Source organism: Haematobia irritans, chromosome 1 (genome assembly GCF_050003625.1).
Source record: "Haematobia irritans isolate KBUSLIRL chromosome 1, ASM5000362v1, whole genome shotgun sequence".
Lineage (NCBI taxonomy): Eukaryota > Metazoa > Arthropoda > Insecta > Diptera > Muscidae > Haematobia > Haematobia irritans.
In genome coordinates this window covers 56,692,938-56,712,470 of record NC_134397.1, presented here as the reverse complement: position 1 = coordinate 56,712,470, position 19,533 = coordinate 56,692,938, and the positions used below count along the sequence as shown (strand labels likewise).

The following is a 19,533-nucleotide window of genomic DNA, read 5'->3' as shown; positions in this document are numbered from 1 at the left end:
CATATGGATGCAAAAGGATGTTAGTGTAGTTCATGTGTGAATGCTATAAATATTGTATTTAAAATTGTGTATAATTCAATTAATTCAAAGACCCTATGAAATAATTTTCCATGAAATTTTAGGTTAATCAAATAATTAAACGCAGTTCTTTAACCCAGATTCCATCAGGTAAATTACAAGATTCCAAATTCCAGCAAGTAAATTACCATTACCATAAAGTCATTGATATGTGAAAATATTCTCCACTTCACACCAGGGATGGAAAATGCAGTACTATAGTACTTTTTTCAATACTTTTTCAACCTGGTCAGTACCGTAGTACCCCCGCGAATGATTTAGTACTTTTTGTGTAGACATTTTTGAGCCGATATCAGATTTATGGTACACTAGTTTTGACAAAATATGTTAATATTTTGAGAAAGTTTTTAAGAAACTTATTTGCTAATAGTCTTTTACAATTTTGGCAAAACAGACAAGTTCATGCGGGAAGAAAATCTCGATTTTGTAAAAGCCATAGTCAAAAACACGATTTTATTGAATTTCAATAATGTTTTAGTCGAAAAAAGCATGTGATTCTATATTACGCTTCCACACGAATACTTTATAGATAAGAAGTTATTGATCGCGTACAAAAAAAAAAAATGCGAACCATTCAAGGTCGAAACTTGAGACAAAAATAATCTACCGACATTTAGAGAAAATATTACCAAAAAAATATTTCGCAAAAATGTTGTCAAAATTTTATTTCTACAAAAAATTTTGTAATTTTTTTTTCTTTTGGAAAATTTCATTTTATTTTTTTGTCAAAATTTTGATTTCTATAGAAAATTTTGTCACAATTTTGATGTCTATAGAAAGTTTTGTTAAAATTTTGTTTCTATATTAAATTTTGTCAAAATTTTGTTTCTATTGAAAATTTTGTCAAAATTATATTTCTACAGAAAATTTTGTCAAAATTTTATTTTTATAAAAATTTTTATCAAACATTTTTTTTTTATAGAAAATTTTGTCAAAGTTTTATTTCAATAGAAAATTTTGATTTCTATAGAAAATATTGTCAAAATTTTGATTTCTATAGAAAATTTTGCAAAAATGTTATTTCTACAGAAAATGTTGTCAAAATTTTATTTCTATAGAAAATTTTGTCAAAATTTTATTTCTATAGAAAATTTTGTCAAAATTTTATTTCTATAGAAAATTTTGTCAAAATTTTATTTCTATAGAAAATTTTGTTAAAAATTTATTTCAATTTATCTACAGAAAATTTATGAAATACCATGAATTCTATAAATCTACCAAACCGTGATTACAATACTGTAGTCTTTGTAAGCAGATATATAACTAAAAAATGTAAAATTGTGGATTCGACAAACAAAATTTTATTTTCTTAAAAATTTACTCTAAAGGTGCTCTTGACAATAATCTTCCAATGGAATTTTTGTTGAAATTTTGTGAAAAGTACTTTTTCGCTCAAAAAAATACCTTTTTTGTACTTTCTTAAAAATTGTATTTTCCATCCCTGCTTCACACTTAAAAGAAATTGCTAATAATAACCGCAAAGAAGTTTGTGGTCTCAACAGTTTTTTTCTGCCTACAAGGGGAGGAAGTCTTGTTTCCCAAAACAGCAAACTAATTAACCCTGTTTCGACTAAAAAATCGTACACTTTTAATTCAGTATAGTGTCAGACTCACTTAAGCTATTCAGTCCATTGTGATACCATATTGTGATACTGCCAACTGACAGCTCTATCGTAAAGCTTGACATTTTTAAGGTTATACGTACTCAAAAAGTTTTAACATACGAGCGTTATTTCTTTTATTTATACCAACTGAAAAGATTCTTCTCGCCCCAAAAATGGAACTAAATCGTGAACATTCCGTGCGATAAACATAAAACAGTATTTGTCGTTGGTACGGCGAATTCAAACGAGATGGTAGTTCACTCTAAAACGAATTTCGTGAAGGTCGTCCAGAATCATTTTTTTGTTCCAGAAACCATTGATGCTGTGCGTCAATCGTCAAGGTATTTCTATCGTGAGATTGAGACAACCTTAAGCATTAGTGGGGAACAAGCATATAACAGGTTGGCTGATAAGTCCCCGGTCTGACACATAGATGGCGTCGCTAGTATTAAATGCATATTATTTGTATATAGTACCAACCTTGAAATGATTCGCGTCAAAATTTGACGTATGTAAGTCAATTAGTTTGTGGCATAGAGCGTCTTTTGTGAAGCAACTTTTGTTATTGTGAAAAAAATGGAAAAAAAGGAATTTCGTGTTTTGATAAAATACTGTTTCCTGAAGGGAAAAAATACGGTGGAAGCAAAAACTTGGCTTGATAATGTGTTTCCGGACTCTGCCCCAGGGAAATCAACAATAATTGATTGGTATGCAAAATTCAAGCGTGGTGAAATGAGCACGGAGGACGGTGAACGCAGTGGACTCCCGAAAGAGGTGGTTACCGACGAAAACATCAAAAAATCCACAAAATGATTTTGAATGACCGTAAAATGAAGTTGATCGAGATAGCAGAGGCCTTAAAGATATCAAAGCAACGTGTTCGTTATATCATTCATTAATATTTGGATATGCGGAAGCTCTGTGCAAAATGGGTGCCGCGCGAGCTCACATTTGACCAAAAACAACAACGTGTTGATGATTCTGAGCGGTGTTTGCAGCTGTTAACTCGTAATACACCCGATTTTTTCCTCGATATGTGACAATGGATGAAACATGGCCCATCACTACACTTCTGAGTCCAATCGACAGTCGGCTGAGTGGACAGCTACCGGTGAACCGTCTCCGATGCGTGGAAAGTCTCAGAAGTCCGCTGGTAAAGTAATGGCCTCTGTTTTTTGGGATGCTCATGGAATAATTTTTATCGACTATTGAGAAGGGAAAAACCATCAACAGTGACTATTATATGGCATTTGAAGGTCGACCCCATATGAAGAAGAAAAAAGTGTTGTTCCACCAAGATAACGCATCGTGCCACAAGTCAGTGAGAACGATGGCAAAAATTCATGAATTGGGCTTCGAATTGCTTCCCCACCCACCGTATTCTCCAGATCTGGCCCCCAGCGACTTTTTCTTGTTCTCATACCTCAAAAGGATGCTCGCAGGGAAAAAAATTGGCTGCAATGAAGAGATGATCGCCGAAACTGAGGCCTATTTTGAGGCAAAACCGAAGGAGTACTACCAAAATGGTATCAAAAAATTGGAAGGTCGTTATAATCGTTGTATCGCTCTTGAAGGGAACTATGTTGAATAATAAAAACGAATTTTGACAAAATAAATGTGTCTTTCTTTGTTAGACCGGGAACTCATCAGGCAACCTGTTATATTCAATATTGCATGAACATTTAAGCGTTAAAAATTTTTTGTCAATCGCTCAAACAAGGCTCGTGTCGATTGGTTGAAATAAATACTCTAAAATTCTGATCGCAGTGCTACGCAAAACGTTTTTGACATCTTGACAGGTTATGAATCGTGGATTTATGAGTCCAAAAGTAAACAGCAGACGACTGTTCGACACCTGAAGAAGCGGTTGATGTGTTAAGAATAAATGTTTTGGAGATACCTCAGAGTGGTAAAAGTACTTCGACAATTGGTTCAATCGCATGCAAAAGTGTATAGATCTGAATGGGGAATATTTTGAAAAACAATCCCAGCAAAAAATATGTTAATTGTAAATTTGGAAGCAGTAATATTATCCATGCTGTAGACACTACTTTTTCTCACAACATTTGCAGTGCAGAATACAACGCTTATTTCGACACATATAAGACGAACAATGTACTTAAAATATGTAAATAATGGTGGTGATGAAATTAGTGCAGCTGAGTTGCACTACGTTAAGCGGGTGCTTCGTCTCTCGTTTGCTAGGTTGCACTCCTGTAGAGAAGAGTGTGTACTTTATCGCGACTTCTTACGAACTATGTGGCAGTTACGATTTCATGCTTTCCACATTCATATTTTGTGCTTCTGAAAGCCTTAAAATTCATACATAGTACTTAGCATTTAAGTGGCACATTTCTTTATAAATTCATCGATGAATTCCTTTCTTACTTTACAAAGCTGATGAGAATTCAGCAACTTTTTTGTTGGGGGACAGCGATTTTTGATGATTAGTAGTTGTTTTTTCTCTAATACCGAAATATAAAAGTGATAATGTGCCCAATTTAATTTCATTGGTTCAACAAATTTTTTATTTGAAACAAAAATCAATCACAAAAATTAATTGTACTAATCCACATAGTCGATATTGCGATTGAACCCAGGACCCTTTGTATATAAAGTTTACCAATGTGGTATCACAATGGACTGAATAGTCCAAGTGAGCCTGATATATCGGGCTGCCACATAACCTAACCTAACCTTGTATATAAACAGGACATGCTATCCACACAGAAAAAAATATCACCAAGATTTTTTTAATTAAAAATTTATTTGAATTTTCAAAAATAATCAATTAAAAATTTAATTGGTTTAAAAAAAATTTTAATTGAAACAAAAATCAATCACAAAAATTAATTGTACCAATTAATTTTTTAATTGTACCAATTAATTTTTTAATTGAAATAATTAACTTTTTAATTGACTTTGGTGATTGATACTATCATTTCTGTGATTGAAGACATTTCAATTAACAATTAATTGTAGAGGTGTGCGCGTGACTGAAATGTCACTCACGCACATTCACGAAGCAAAATGTTCATTCACGCACGCTCACGCACGATACGTGTGGTAGCCAATCCCACTCACGCACATTCACGAAATGAAAACCAGTACTCATGACTCAAGTTCACGCACGATTCACGACAATTCACGTGATACACGACAAATTCACGAGACTCACGACATTTTCCAAACGGAAATCAGCAATGGTAAAAAAATTCAAAAATAAAATATAGTTCGAGATCTAAATTAATTTCAGTTAACATACGAGTATGAAATTAATCTAGATTTTTTTCGTGAGCGTGATTTTGCAGAAATTTTATTCACGCACATTCACGAACCGATTTTATTTCTCACGCATGACATATTTATTTTAGTCCCATTCACGCACATTCACGAGACTCTTTGGATTTTGTTCACGACTCACGTGAATCACGCGTGTCACGAAAATTTCGTGTCACGTGCACACCTCTAATTAATTGGATCAATTAATTTCGTGATTGAAGACCAAAAATATTTTTTTCAGTGCAACAACAATTCTTTGCAATTTTTTAGAAATCGATGACATTCAAACTTATTTTTTTTTGGTTGCAAAACTAAATTGCAATTTAATTCTTTACGTCATTAATTCTTTACGAAATATGCCTTAATTATATTCACATAGTATTGAATAGTTCGATTTTTTGTTCGATGTTGATAAATAATTTAAATAATTAAAAAAAAAAAAATAAAATTGAAACCATCAAAAACGGGATAAGTTTTGGATTTTGGATTATCTGGTATCAAGAGTTGTTTGCTGGGAATTCTTTGGAAAAATATTTGGAAGCATCTTCAATATAAGCATTTTTCCAGTGCTAGTATTTATTGGGTTATTAGGAAAAATGTCAAGAGGTAGATCACGGTGAACATCTACAAAATATATTTCTCTACTGGAAATTAAATTAACACCCATGTTCCGATATCCACTTCAATTCCACTTCCACTATTCACGTCAAATCCACGAACGTGAAAATTTGGTGTTCTTAATTTCACGTTCTTTTTTGAACTTTTCAGTAACCAGCTGGGTTGCAGAAATCACCCAAAAATTCAATAAGGCGGAAATCAAAATAAGTGGAATCAATAGACTTATAATAATTTATAATTTTTTTTAATTAAAAATGACGGTTTTAATAAAACTCATGTATTAAATATAAAACATTTCAAATTTTTTACGCGAGTACTTTTTGTTTAACCGGAAATACACATATCTTGGACATAATTCAACTTTCACCAAGACTTTTGCAAGTAAATTGATTTCACGAAAATTCCGGTGAAAGTGGATTGTATGACACGAAAATCGTGGAATTGATTCACATTCACCTGGAAGTGGATTTGGGAACATGGGCATAAATCTGATGATGCGATCACATCGGAGCTGGTGCCCACGAGGACTTCAATCGACGGAATTATTTTAATATTTTCCCACTTTTTAATTGCTTGAAATTAATGCAAAAGCAATGTCTGGATAAGTAGTTGAGGTGAAAAACTGCTTACCAAAAGCATTTGTGCCATACCGCCAAAAATACCATTTGCATGAGAACAATGGCTTACCGTTACAGGACGGTTTCGGTTACCATACATCAAATTTTCATGAGTACTACCACGTAGTATATCGATTTGTTATTTATTACTCACGTCGTTTGCTCATATCCCCGTCTGCATTTACAATTTAGTTCTTGGTAATGCTGCAGAGAACTACTTTCCACATAGAAATTGACTTTACGAAAGTGGCCAAGGTTTCCATTTATTGCTCACCAATTTTGAACGAAGTTACCTCCAAGATTATTTAGACAAAATTTTCAATCAATTTTTTAACCGACTTTCGGCCATTTTCATGTAGCTGCGTTAGGCTTTAACTGCCAGTTAACAGAAAGACAAATAGAAATATATTTTCTCTAGTTAAATTTAACTGCAAAATGTTAAGTTTCTAACTGGCATATGGAATATATACGCAAAATGGCAGATATGTAGATATCACGGTTTAAAAGTTTGTTAGCTAACGTAGCACTAACGGAGCTTCATGAAAATGGGGGTTAGTGTTTTTAATTTGATTAAAAAATTTATCGTTTCAAATAAATTTTTAATTTAAATTTAAAAATTTTTACGTATATTGGTTTTTACATAGTATTCAGAATTTGATTAAAAAGTTAATTGTATCAATTAGGTTTTTAATTACAAATTTAAAAATGTTCAGTCATTGTCTTAATGTTACTTGTTTGATTAAAAGAAAAGTTGTTTGTCTAAATTATTATTATTATTTTTTTTTATTGAGAAAGTTTTCGACTTCATTCAACTATTTTATTGGTAATATTTTGGCGATATTATTTTTCTGTGTAATAATGATGAAATTGTTTATCCATAAAACTGGGTAGGTTAGGTTAGGTTTAGTGGCACCACTAAATTATAAACTCACTTAGACTATTCAGTCCATTGTGATACCACAAGGGGTGAACTTTTATAGCCGTGTCCGAACGGCGTTTCACATTGCGGTAAAACTACTTAGAAATGTCACCAGCATTACTGAGAAGAGATAATGCACCACAGAACAACTTTTTGGTATTTTGATCGAATCTCCTAGCCGTGGTGCGTACTATGGTCGGTTTTTCAACCAAAACTCGAAATTAAAAATGGTAAAATATATATGACTACGAATATATTTTTATAAAAATTATTTTATTCAAAAAAGTAACAGTGGGAAATAGTGGATTTTCTGCTCGAAAACCGAAGAAATGTGGTGATCCTATTTTTTGTCCATCATATTATATGGATTATATGGACGAAGAAAGCTTTTACACGAGTATGTGCCAAATTTTCGCGTCAACTAACCTGTATAACGAAATATTCAAATCCAACAATCAATTGTTAACTTAAAATGGCTATATCTGGTCATTTATTGGCCAACGATTTTATTGGGCAAAAAGGTGGAAACAAACTTTTTTTTGTCCCTCAGAAGTTCAGGAAGTCAAATTTTGGAATCGGTATATATGGTCGCCATATTAATTTTTGGACATTTTTTTCATATCCTAAAATTAAAGTAGATCGGATAAAGAGAGAGTTCAAGACTTCATAAAGGGTGATACGGTCAAAATTTGGTCAATATAAACTTGACGTATTTCTTTCAATTTTGCATTTAAAAAACCTGAACACCCCTCATTTTGAAGGTGTGTGTGTAGAATGTTGCTCCTATTTTGATTTTGGAATTCACTCTTCAGTTGTCAAAATGCCGTCTAAGCAAGAAGAGCAGCGTATCAAAATTTTGCTCGTGCATCGCGAAAATCCGAGCTACTCGCACGCAAAGCTGGAAAAATCGCTAAAAGTTTCCAAATCAACCGTTACAAATGTAATTAAAATGTTTGGGGAACGTTTGTCGACAGCCAGGAAGTCTGGATCGGGGGGAAATCGAAACCGGAAGCCGCTAAGACGACAAAGAGAGTTGCCGGTAGTTTCAAACGAAACCCTAACCTCTCTCTCCGAGATGCCGCAAATAAGCTGGGTGTATCGTCTACAACAGTGCATCGAGCCAAAAAACGAGCCGGACTATCGAGTTACAAGAAGGTAGTGACTCCAAATCGCGATGATAAATAAAATACGACGGCCAAAGCGCGATCCCGGAGGCTGTACACGACGATGCTGACGAAGTTTGACTGCGTGGTAATGGACGACGAAACCTACGTCAAAGCCGACTACAAGCAGCTTCCGGGACAGGAGTTTTATACGGCAAAAGGAAGGGGAAAGGCAGCAGATATTTTCAAGCACATAAAACTGTCAAAGTTCGCAAAGAAATATCTGGTTTGGCAAGCCATCTGTACCTGTGGCTTGAAAAGCAGAATTTTCATAGCTTCCGCGACTGTCAACCAAGAAATTTACGTGAAAGAGTGTTTGAATAAACGTCTGCTGCCTTTCCTGAAGAAAAACGGTTGTTCCTTACTGTTTTGGCCGGATTTGGCATCTTGCCATTACGGTAAAAAGGCCATGGAGTGGTACGCCGCCAACAACGTGCAGGTGGTTCCCAAGGACAAGAACCCTCCCACCCAACACGCCAGAGCCCAATTGAGAAATACTGGGCTATTGTCAAGTGGAACCTAAAGAAGACCAAAAAACTGCTAAGGACGAGCAGCAGTTCAAGGCAAACTGGCTTTCTGCGGCGAAGAAGGTGGCTGTACAAAATCTGATGGCAGGTGTCAAGCGTGAGGCCCGGCAATTCGGATTTGGAAAAGCGAAAGTCTAACTGAATATTTTTCCTGAATTTTATACTAATTGAACTTGAAAAAGAAATTTAATTTGATTTTTTAAATAAACGATTTCACCGATTTACACGCGTTTTCCCTTGACCAAATTTTGACCGTATCACCCTTTATCTGAAGTTTAATTCTCAATATGTGAAATTTGGGTCTGAGAAACAGTTTACATGAAGATTAGCGAAAATATTTACATATGGTCTATGACTATGAATGTGATCTAAGATTCTTAACGAACTACTGTACAGCAATGAACAGTTTTTGTTATCCAGTATCAAGTCGATATCTCTATTTATTTGAAAGGCGGAAAGACGGGCATGCCCCTAGATCGACTCTAAATTCTAAGAAGAATATATCAATGATTTTCCAAAAAGAATGACAATGTTAGTATACCTTCTCCTCCGCCATAAGAGGAGGGTATTTTAGTATAATAATTATTTTTTTTTTTTTAATATGTTAATAATATTAATGGTTATATATTTGAAAAAAAAAAAACATTCATTCCTTAATTCACGATACTGCATCTTCCATATGTACATATGTATACATCATAATAGATTAACGAAACCATACACCAAAATTATATAATTTTTTGGGGATGATAGAATTTTAGGATCCAAGAGCCAAAAAGAAAATAGTCCAATATCCAAATATTATAAAAAAAATATATAAAACAGACAGGAAAAACCACCATGATATAGAAATAAAAACAAATATATTTTAAAATGCAAGATTTTGAATTTTGTTGTTTTTAATAAGTTGCTCATTTATTGACATAAAATATTATTTGCGTTTTTTTTTACTAATTTAATTTGGGTTTTATTTATTTTGTAAACAAATAAAATTTGTATAGGAAAATTTATTAAACATTTATAATAACCTATAAAACTTAAATTATAATCAATTAAATTAATTTTTATTGTGGCTTGTTAAGGACAAGAGAAAACATATAGGGATATCCTCCCCCCAAGAAAATAAAATAATCATTTAATAGTAAAAAACAGAAATATTTGAAATAATGGCAGCCCGAAAAGGAAAAAAATTAAGAATACATTTGTTATAAATTTACATTTAATTTATGAAATAAGAACATACCATTCATAAAGTCAGATTTAACATATTTATATACAAAAGATTTTATTTTAAAAAAAAATAATAATTTCAATAGTATGTCCAAAATATAATTCCTTTTTTTTTTGTGAAAAAAAAAGAAAAATAAAAATTTAAAAAAATAAACAATTTATAAAGCATATGTATACAGCAAGTATTAAAGTGGAGGATGTAAACAAAAACGATAACCCTTCTTCATAGGCATATAATTATAATTTTTAAATAATTCTTAAAAATTAAAATATATATCTAGATGTTAATTTAGATTTAGTTATTTCTAATATTTGTACGTTACTAAAGACTGTTCCATCCTTAATGAAAAGTCAAACCATTTCCAAATTGTTTGAGAATTAAGAACAATAGCGGTATATAGGCCGTTTAAGGTTAAAAAATGAACCCCAGTAAACTATATCCTCTAGACCATGGTAATTCTTGAAGCTTATAGACACAGAGTTTTGGAATTTGTAAGATATTATTGAACAGATCCCGATTTGTTTTTTTTTTTTATTTTTCCATCCCACAGTGTGCCTCTTGGCCAAATATATTCTTTTTGCCACATGCATATTCAATTTTTTATGTTTGCCTTTCTCTGGCTAGATATGCTACTTGATGGTGATCATACGTAGAAGAGTGTGAATTGTGCGCGTGCGATGATGGGTGGGGGATGTTGTTGTTGCTAATATCTTACTTACCTTGACTCTGTGTTGTATTTGTGGCAGCATTCAATGGTATAGCTAAACGTGCATTAACAGCCAACAGATGATCTCGACGTGCTATCAAACTTGATACATGCTCTTCCAAACGGACATTTTCCGTTTGTAATTGATGTAGACATGATAGTAATGATGCAACTAAATAGAGAAAAAACAAACATTAATTAGTTATGCCGTAATTGTTTCCATGTAGCAGATGATTTTCACTTACTGTCGAAATGTTGAGCTTGTTCCATTAAAAATTGTGATCCTTGTTCCCATTGCCGTTCTAAGAGTTGTTCTAAACTTTGAGGTATGGCCAAACTACCATTCGCCCCACTGCCAAACATTGAAGCCAAAGGACTTGGCCCTACAGATGGTGGGGCTGCAACGGGTGCTGCTGCTGCAGGTGTTGATGTATTACGCTGTGCAAAGGGAACATAATGATAAAGAAATTAAAGGTTTGGTGCAACCAACGGAAAGCCGAATAAAATAAAAATATCCTCTCTGGCACTATGAATATGGGCCCCAGGGAAATGAACCCCTAAATGAAGTAGGACCCCCAAAAATTATATGAAACACAACAAGTCAAAATTTTTATGTTTTTTTTTTTTTTTTTGGAGTAACTTTATTTTATTTTTGAGACCCTAGGTTAGGTTAGGTTAGGTGGCAACCCGATGTATCAAGCCCACTTAGACTATTCAGTCCATTGTGATACCACATTGGTGAACTTCTCTCTTATCACTGAGTGCTGCCCGATTCCATGTTAAGCTAAATGACAAGGGACCTCCTTTTTATAGCCGAGTCCGAACGACGTTCCACATTGCAGTGAAACCACTTAGAGAAGTTTTGAAACCTTCAGCAATGTCACCAGTATTAATGAGGTGGGATAATCCACCGCTGAAAAACTTTTTGGTGTTCGGTCGAAGCAGGAATCGAACCCACGACCTTGTGAATGCAAGGCGGGCATGCTAACCATTGCACCACGGTGGCTCCCTAGTATAAACTCCAATATTTCAAATGAAAATAAAATGGGGCCACGAATGTGGGGTGAATTTTCATAATGAATATGAGTCCCATCAAAATGTAACTGATGCATGAAAATCGACTCCAAAATAAAAGTAGGACTCATTTTCACTTTTGATTTAAAAGAAATGTACCCTAACTAATGAACGTGGATTCTAACTGATCGAAAAAATTACATTGTAAGAAAAAATTAAATATATGTTCCTGATTTAGAATCAGCCCATAGGGGAACGTCTCCTCACAAAACTCAAATCTGATGCGATACAATGCTTTTCGTAACAAAAGTGTGTATAGTTCTTTCTTCAGTTTGCCATCAGTTGGGATTCATTTTCATCAGTTAGGATTCATTACTTTTAAATCAAAAGTGAAAACTATCAATTATATTATTTTGGGGTCGATTTTCATGTTCAGTTACATTTTTTGGGCTTATATTCATTATTAAATGTCGCCTCACATTCGTGGCTTCGTTTCATTTGAAATTGGGCCTCATTTTGACAAACTAGAATAAAAATTTTGACAAAATTTTCTACAGGAATAAAATTTTGACAGAATTTTCTATAGAAATAAAATTGTGACAAAATTTTCTATAGAAATAAAATTTTGATAAAATGTTCTATAGAAATAAAATTTTGGCAAATTTTCTATAGAAATAAAAGTTTGACAAAATTTGTTATAGAAATAAAGTTTGAAGAAAATTTTCTATAGAAATAAAAATTTTGACAAAATTTTCTATAAAAATAAAATTTTGACAAAATTTTCTGTACAAACGAAAATTTTAACAAAACTTTCTATAGAAAAAAGTTGTAAGAAATTTTTTTATAGAAAACAAAATTTTGACAATATTTTCTATAGAAAACAAAATTTTGACAATTTTTTTTTAGAAAACAAAATTTTGACAACATTTTCTATAGAAATAAAATGTTGACAAAATTTTCTATAGAAATAAAAATTTTGACAAAATTTTCTATAAAAATAAAATTTTGATAAAATTTTCTGTAGAAAAGAAAATTTTAACAAAACTTTCTATAGAAAAAGGTGTAAGAAAATTTTCTATAGAAAACAAAATTTTGACAAAATTTTCTATAGAAATAAAATTTTGGCAAATTTTCTATAGAAATACAATTTTGACAAAATTTTCTATAGAAATAAAATTTGGAGAAAATTTTCTATAGAAATAAAATTTTGACAAAATTTTCGATAAGAAATAAAATTTGGAGAAAATTTTCTATAGAAATAAAATTTTTGACAAAATTTTCTATAGAAATAAAATTGTGACAAAATTTTCTATAGAAATAAAATTTTGATAAAATGTTCTATAGAAATAAAATTTTGGCAAATTTTCTATAGAAATAAAAGTTTGACAAAATTTTGTTATAGAAATAAAGTTTGGAGAAAATTTTCTATAGAAATAAACATTTTGACAAAATTTTCTATAAAAAGAAAATTTTGACAAAATTTTCTGTACAAACAAAAATTTTAACAAAACTTTCTATAGAAAAAAGTTGTAAGAAAATTTTTTTATAGAAAACAAAATTTTGACAATATTTTCTATAGAAAACAAAATTTTGACAATTTTTTTTAGAAAACAAAATTTTGACAACATTTTCTATAGAAATAAAATTTTGACAAAATTTTCTATAAAAATAAAATTTTGACAAAATTTTCTGTAGAAAAGAAAATTTTGACAAAGTTTTCTGTAGAAAAGAAAATTTTAACAAAACTTTCTATAGAAAAAAGTTGTAAGAAAATTTTCTATAGAAAACAAAATTTTGACAACATTTTCTATAGAAAACAAAATTTTGATAATATTTTCTATAGAAAACAAAATTTTGACAAATTTCTTTTAGAAAACAAAATTTTGACAAAATTTTCTATAGAAATAAAATTTTGTTGTTGTTTTTTATTTCAGCTGAAAACCATACATTGACTAAACTACAAGTGTAGCTTAACCAACAGAAGAAAAGAATGTTTGTCAAATTTGTTTTGGCAAAGCCCTATAGACTGCAAGATGGTTGGATGGACGCACGTTTCGGAATTACCACATTCCTCATCAGCATCCTCTACTTGCAGCAAAACTATCAACCAAATATCAGAATAAATTCAGGCAGTTCATTAAACCCAACAATGAACCACACTTGAACCTTCCGAAAAAAGGTTTTGTATGATAGCCGGCTTAAGCCGAAATAAATTAGAAACAAACATATCTCTTTTCCTATGTCACTGTCAAATCATCGATTTGAGTGCAGTTGGCTGGGTTTATTTTGAGCGTGCTTCCTCTTCTTTTTCAAACAAAACGAATGGAAATAAAATTTTGACAAAATTTTCCATAGAAAATTAAATTTTGACAAATTTTTCCATAGAAAATTAAATTTTGACAAAATTTTCTATAGAAATAAAATTTTGACAAAATTTTCTATAGAAATAAAATTTTGGCAAAGTTTCTATAGAACCTTTGTAAGAAAATTTTCTATAGAAAACAAAATTTTGACAATATTTTCTATAGAAAACAAAATTTTGACAAATTTTTTTAGAAAACAAAATTTTGACAACATGTTCTATAGAAATAAAATGTTGACAAAATTTTCCATAGAAAATTAAATTTTGACAAAATTTTCTATAGAAATAAAATTTTGAAAAAATTTTCTATAGAAATAAAATTTTGGCAAATTTTCTATAGAAATACAATTTTGACAAAATTTTCTATAGAAATAAAATTTGGAGAAAATTTTCTATAGAAATAAAATTTTGACAAAATTTTCGATAAGAAATAAAATGTTGACAATATTTTCTATAGAAAATAAAATTTTGACAAAATTTTCTATAGAAATAAAATTTTTAAAATTTTTTCTAAATTTCATTTCAATTTCAATTCCAAATTTTGGTACCTACGCCATAGAAAGGTCGACTGATTGAAAATCGAAAGACTAACGGAATTTTTATCAAAAATGCCGAAAAGTCGAAGTCGATTGTTTGTAATTATCAAGTTCGTCTAATTAGTGATATTTTTGATAATTGACTCAAATCGACTTTTGATGTTGGCGAAAATCGGTTAATCAACTGTTAAAGAAAAAGTCAACATTGGTTTAGTACCTGACCTTGATGAAGATTGACATCTGGAGTTTTTTTCATTTATGATCTCGAGGCAGACTAAAACCAAAGATTTTGGGGAATAATTTTTAGGAACTATTTTAAAAGGTTATTGTAATAAAGCTAATTTTGGGAATTAGTTTAGCCGAAGCTCAACATTTTTAAAAAGTCAGGAAGCCGAAAAGTCGATTTTTCAAAATTTTTAAAAAAGTCGAAAGCTCAAAGAAGATTTTTTCAAATTTTTAAAAAAGTCGGATACTCGATTTTTTCAAATTTTTAAGAAAATTAATTTTAATTCTGAGTACAATCCCTTCTATGGTGAATACAAATTCTGAAGTTTTCAGAAATTGAGGTAAAATATAATTTTCCACACTACTTTGGAAAATTATTTGGTATGTCTAGTCTATATGGTTACAATTTGAGAATCACTTTAAGTCTATCGCCTATTTAGAAATTTATATAATATGTACTATTTTACTATAACTTATAGCTTAGACTTACCATTTTCCCAGGGAATGGTACACCAACAAATTGTGGCATTACAGCTTCGGGTCCCGTATATGAATTATGATCTTGAATTTCCATACTAAGTTGTTCGGAAAGTTTTTGAGCAACACTGCTATGGGGATTTAGTTGATTGCCCAACATATGGGCGGCTGATGTCACTGTTATTGATGATCCTGCCGCTGTTGCTGATGAGGATGATGTTAGATTTACGGCTACCGCTGCAGCCGCCGACGATGTGGAGGGCATTTGTTGTTGTGATTGTGGAGGTAATAAACCATTTTGAAATACTTTAATGTCTTTGAGATCGTTAGGTATGGTATTGGCTACTGTGGATGCAGCTATGGTGGAAGAAGTAGTATTCTCCTTGGATCGTCGTCCTCGTTTGCGTGCTGTGCCCGCCTCAGAACCAGGTGAACTTGGCGGTGAATCTTTGACGGTAGCAGCTATGGGCAAACTTGTATCTATAGATGGTGGTAAGAGGCTATTACTTCCAATTTGTGGTTCATATGAGAATTTCAGACCACCGCCTCCCATCGATGACGAAGAACATGAACTGGCTGTACTGGCATTACTGATATTGAAGGAGGATGATGAGAAAACACCACTATCCGGTGTTCTGGACGAGGAAGTAGAAGAGTTTATCGGCATCGAAGAAGACGATGTATGAGTTACAGTGGAATTTGTGGAAGAAGCACAGGTCATTGCAGAGGATGTAGATCCGTTGTTGTTGTTGTTGTTTACATTGACATTTGTTGTTGGTGATTTCATTTTCGTTGTTGAATTGTGTTTGTTGTTTGCATTTGATATTGTTGTTGGTGTTGGTATTGAAGTAGTAGCAGTATTGTTGGTGGATATTGATGACGACAAATGATTAGGGTGATGGTTTGGGGAAGATTGGATGGTAGTTGTGGTGGTGATGGTATTGGTAGAAGTAGAAGACAAAAGAGAATTTGAAGAAGAATTTGTGGTTAATGGCAAAATTTCTATAACATCATTTGTATTATCATTGTTTTTGGATTTATTATTATTGCTGTTGTTGTTGTTGCTGTTATTTGCAGTAGCAACAACATGTTGCTGCTGCGGATGTTGTTGTTGATTGCTCAATTTATTGGAATTCTTATTATTATTAGTAGTGGTGGTAGTAGTATTAGATGTTGTAGAAGTAGAATTAGATGAGGAAGGAGAAGAGGAGGTGGTATTAGGGGAAGAAGTTGAAGTATTCGAAACATTTGAAAAAGCTGTTGTAGTGTTATTATTATTATTAGTAGTAGAAGAAGAAGAAGAAGCAGAAGACGAGGAAGTTTTATGGCTCGCCAATTTGTTATTACGCTCAGGCGAGGCATTTTGCTGTTGCCCTTTATGTGATGAATTCGACGAAGAAGAACTAGCAGCAACTTGTTGCTGCTGTTGTTGCATATGGGCCTGTTGGGCTCTCAGCATCTTTTTATTTAGAGGCTTTGCTGTTGTTGTTGTGGCGTTAGCAGATCCACCGCTATTGGATGTTGCCGAAACATCAGCTAATGAACTACTATTGTTGCTACTACTATTACTGCTAGATATAAGAGTACTACTACTTGTTGTAGCCGAAGCTGTACTAGAAGAATTATTATTGCTACTACTACTATTACTACTGTTGCTCTTAGAAGAGTTATGGCTTTGATCACTGTGCATTTGGTGGTGGTTGTTGTGATTGTTGCTATTATCGTTTTTCGAAAGATTTGTGGCAGCCGAACTACTATTTCCCCCTACTATACCATGATTCGTGGCATTATTTGAAATGAAATTTGAATTTGTGGCGCCCAAAGGCTGAGGGGATGATCTAGTAGAGGAGCCACCTCCACCTCCTCCTACTCCTCCAGCTGTTCCTATAGCCCCACCAACACTATTGGGTGATTGATTATTGGCATTACGTTGTTCTGACGACGAGGCAGAACCCCCCTGTAACATTACAATGGGTGATGGTGATGGTGTAACCGAGGGTGTAGATGTAGGGGTTGGCGTACGTGTAGATGGTGTTGGTGTATTGCTGGGCGGTGGTAATGATAAGGGTGAAGGTGCTGAAGGAGGTGGTGTCGGTATTGTTAAATCACTATGATAGTTGTGCTGTTGCCCAGGCGAATTAGTAGTGCTTGCAGTGCCGGAGTTTGTGGTGATATTGTTGGTAGCGCCCGGTGATGATGATGAGGAAGATGTTAATTTTGTTAGCTTCTCTTGTGTGGGATTCCCCGCATCGTTATTATTCGATGTGCCACCACCACTGGCAAGACCCGATTTAGCCGATGCTGCACGTTTTTTACCCGATCGTGATGTGGGTTTTTGTGAAGAGTTATGTTGCTGTTGTTGTTGTTGCTGTTGCTGCTGATGATGCTGTTGATGATGAACATGCTGCTGCTGTGATTGCAACATACTACTTTCACCTGAGCGCGATCTTTTTGTTTCAAGACGAATTATCGAATCCATAAAATTACATATATATTTTTTTTTTTTTGTTTTGTGATGTGATGATGGGACGAGAACAAACATACAAACATAACAAACATCCAATGTTTTATAACATTTTAGTTTTGGGTTTTGTTTTTTTTTTGTTTGTTTTTTGCATTTCGAGAAGTGTGATTATTTGACCAAACAAAAACAGTTGGGAAGAAGAGAGAGAAAGAAATCGAAAAAGAAATCAAATATATTTCTTTGCCATACAAAAGTACATTCAGCTTAACATAGTTATTATATGTGTGTGCGTGTAAATGTGTAATCAATGTATGTATGTATATATGAAAGGGGGAAGAAGGTGGAATGCTTTTGGGATATTATAATGAAGGTTCTGTTGTTGTTGTTGTTGTTTTCAATTTAAGAACATTATTATTTTGTTTGTTTTTAGGAAAAATAATTCGAATTTTCAACACAACACAAAATGTTATCGAAATGAGGAGAAAAAAAATTATATAAAGTGATAAAAAAAACAATTCTAATATATTACATATAATTCCATATGTATCACAAAAAAATCGGACGATGTATTTATATTCTTTGAATTAATGAAAAAAAAAATATATATAATGTCTTACAAAAATTGTTTTTTTTTTTTGTCCAAGAAAACTGTATTTCCCTCGTTACAATCCAGTCAAGAAATATTTTAATTTCGATTCGATTATTGGCATAGGTCAAATATTTAAATTAAAAAAATATTTTCGTCCCTTATTTGATAAAAATCGCTTCTTTTTCAATTCCATCCAATATTTTTTCAAGTAATAGAATTTGAAAAATTATTTATTTAAATTTTAATTAAATTTTGTATTTTTTTTTGTTTTTTTTTGGAAATTAGTCTTTGCGCCTTTACAAATTCTAGGAGATGACTTTGACAATTAATTTGGGCCAACGTCGATTTGTATAAAATTTTAACTGTGTCATACAAATATACACACAGAGAAAAATTCACGAAAATTTTTTCTTAAGTGAGTTTTAAACAATATTCAATTAAAATCAATCACAAAAATTATTAGTATCAATTAATTTTTTAATTGGATCAATAAACTTTTTAATTGACTTTCAATTAATTTTTTAATTGATACTATCATTTCTGTGATTGAAGACATTTCAAAATAATTGGATCAATTTTTGTGTGCACGAACCGATACAACAGTTTAAGAGCCTGTGCAAACGTTTGAAAGTCACGAATTCCTTGGCCTTTGCAATATTTGGAGATCCATGTATATTCGTCCACTCAAGAATATGTACTTCAATTTGCTCTATTTCGTAATAACCTAGAGAAAAATAGAGCAACAGGAAATGCTCCTGAAATATAACAACTTGAATTCTCCAAAAAATTTCTTTCAAAAATCACCTTTAGGCCTCTATAAATTCTGGGATGTAAATTCGAGTTTGCCAATGTCATTCATGGTGGAGACCTCTTAATCAATTTGAATAAAACCTTGTCATATTGTATAAAACTTTAACAGTTTGAGAGTCTGAGCATAAGTTTGAATAACACGAAATCCCTGGGGTCTTTAAACTAGTTTGAAATTTACTTATATTCATTATCAGTCCCACGATAATATTGTGATCACGGTTGCCACTCGTGCCAAAAATACATTAACAAAATTTTAAGAAATTTTTACCAAAAATCTACCAAATTTTATTTTTATAGAAAATTTTGTCAAA

At 32.1% G+C, this 19,533-nt stretch overlaps 1 protein-coding gene across 8 annotated transcripts in view; it reads right to left on the bottom strand.

Moving 5' to 3' along the window:
- The window catches only part of Alh (coiled coil domain containing protein Alhambra), a 103,898-nt gene that overhangs the window by 9,364 nt on the left and 75,001 nt on the right, over positions 1 to 19,533 (bottom strand). For all 8 annotated transcript variants that reach the window (XM_075290429.1, XM_075290432.1, XM_075290428.1 and 5 more), the window contains 3 exons: positions 15,373 to 15,994; positions 10,991 to 11,183; positions 10,759 to 10,917 (listed from right to left, as the gene is read on the bottom strand). In XM_075290429.1, the coding sequence (XP_075146544.1) occupies positions 10,759 to 10,917; positions 10,991 to 11,183; positions 15,373 to 15,994 (974 nt within the window). The remainder of the gene's footprint in view (positions 1 to 10,758; positions 10,918 to 10,990; positions 11,184 to 15,372; positions 15,995 to 19,533) is intronic.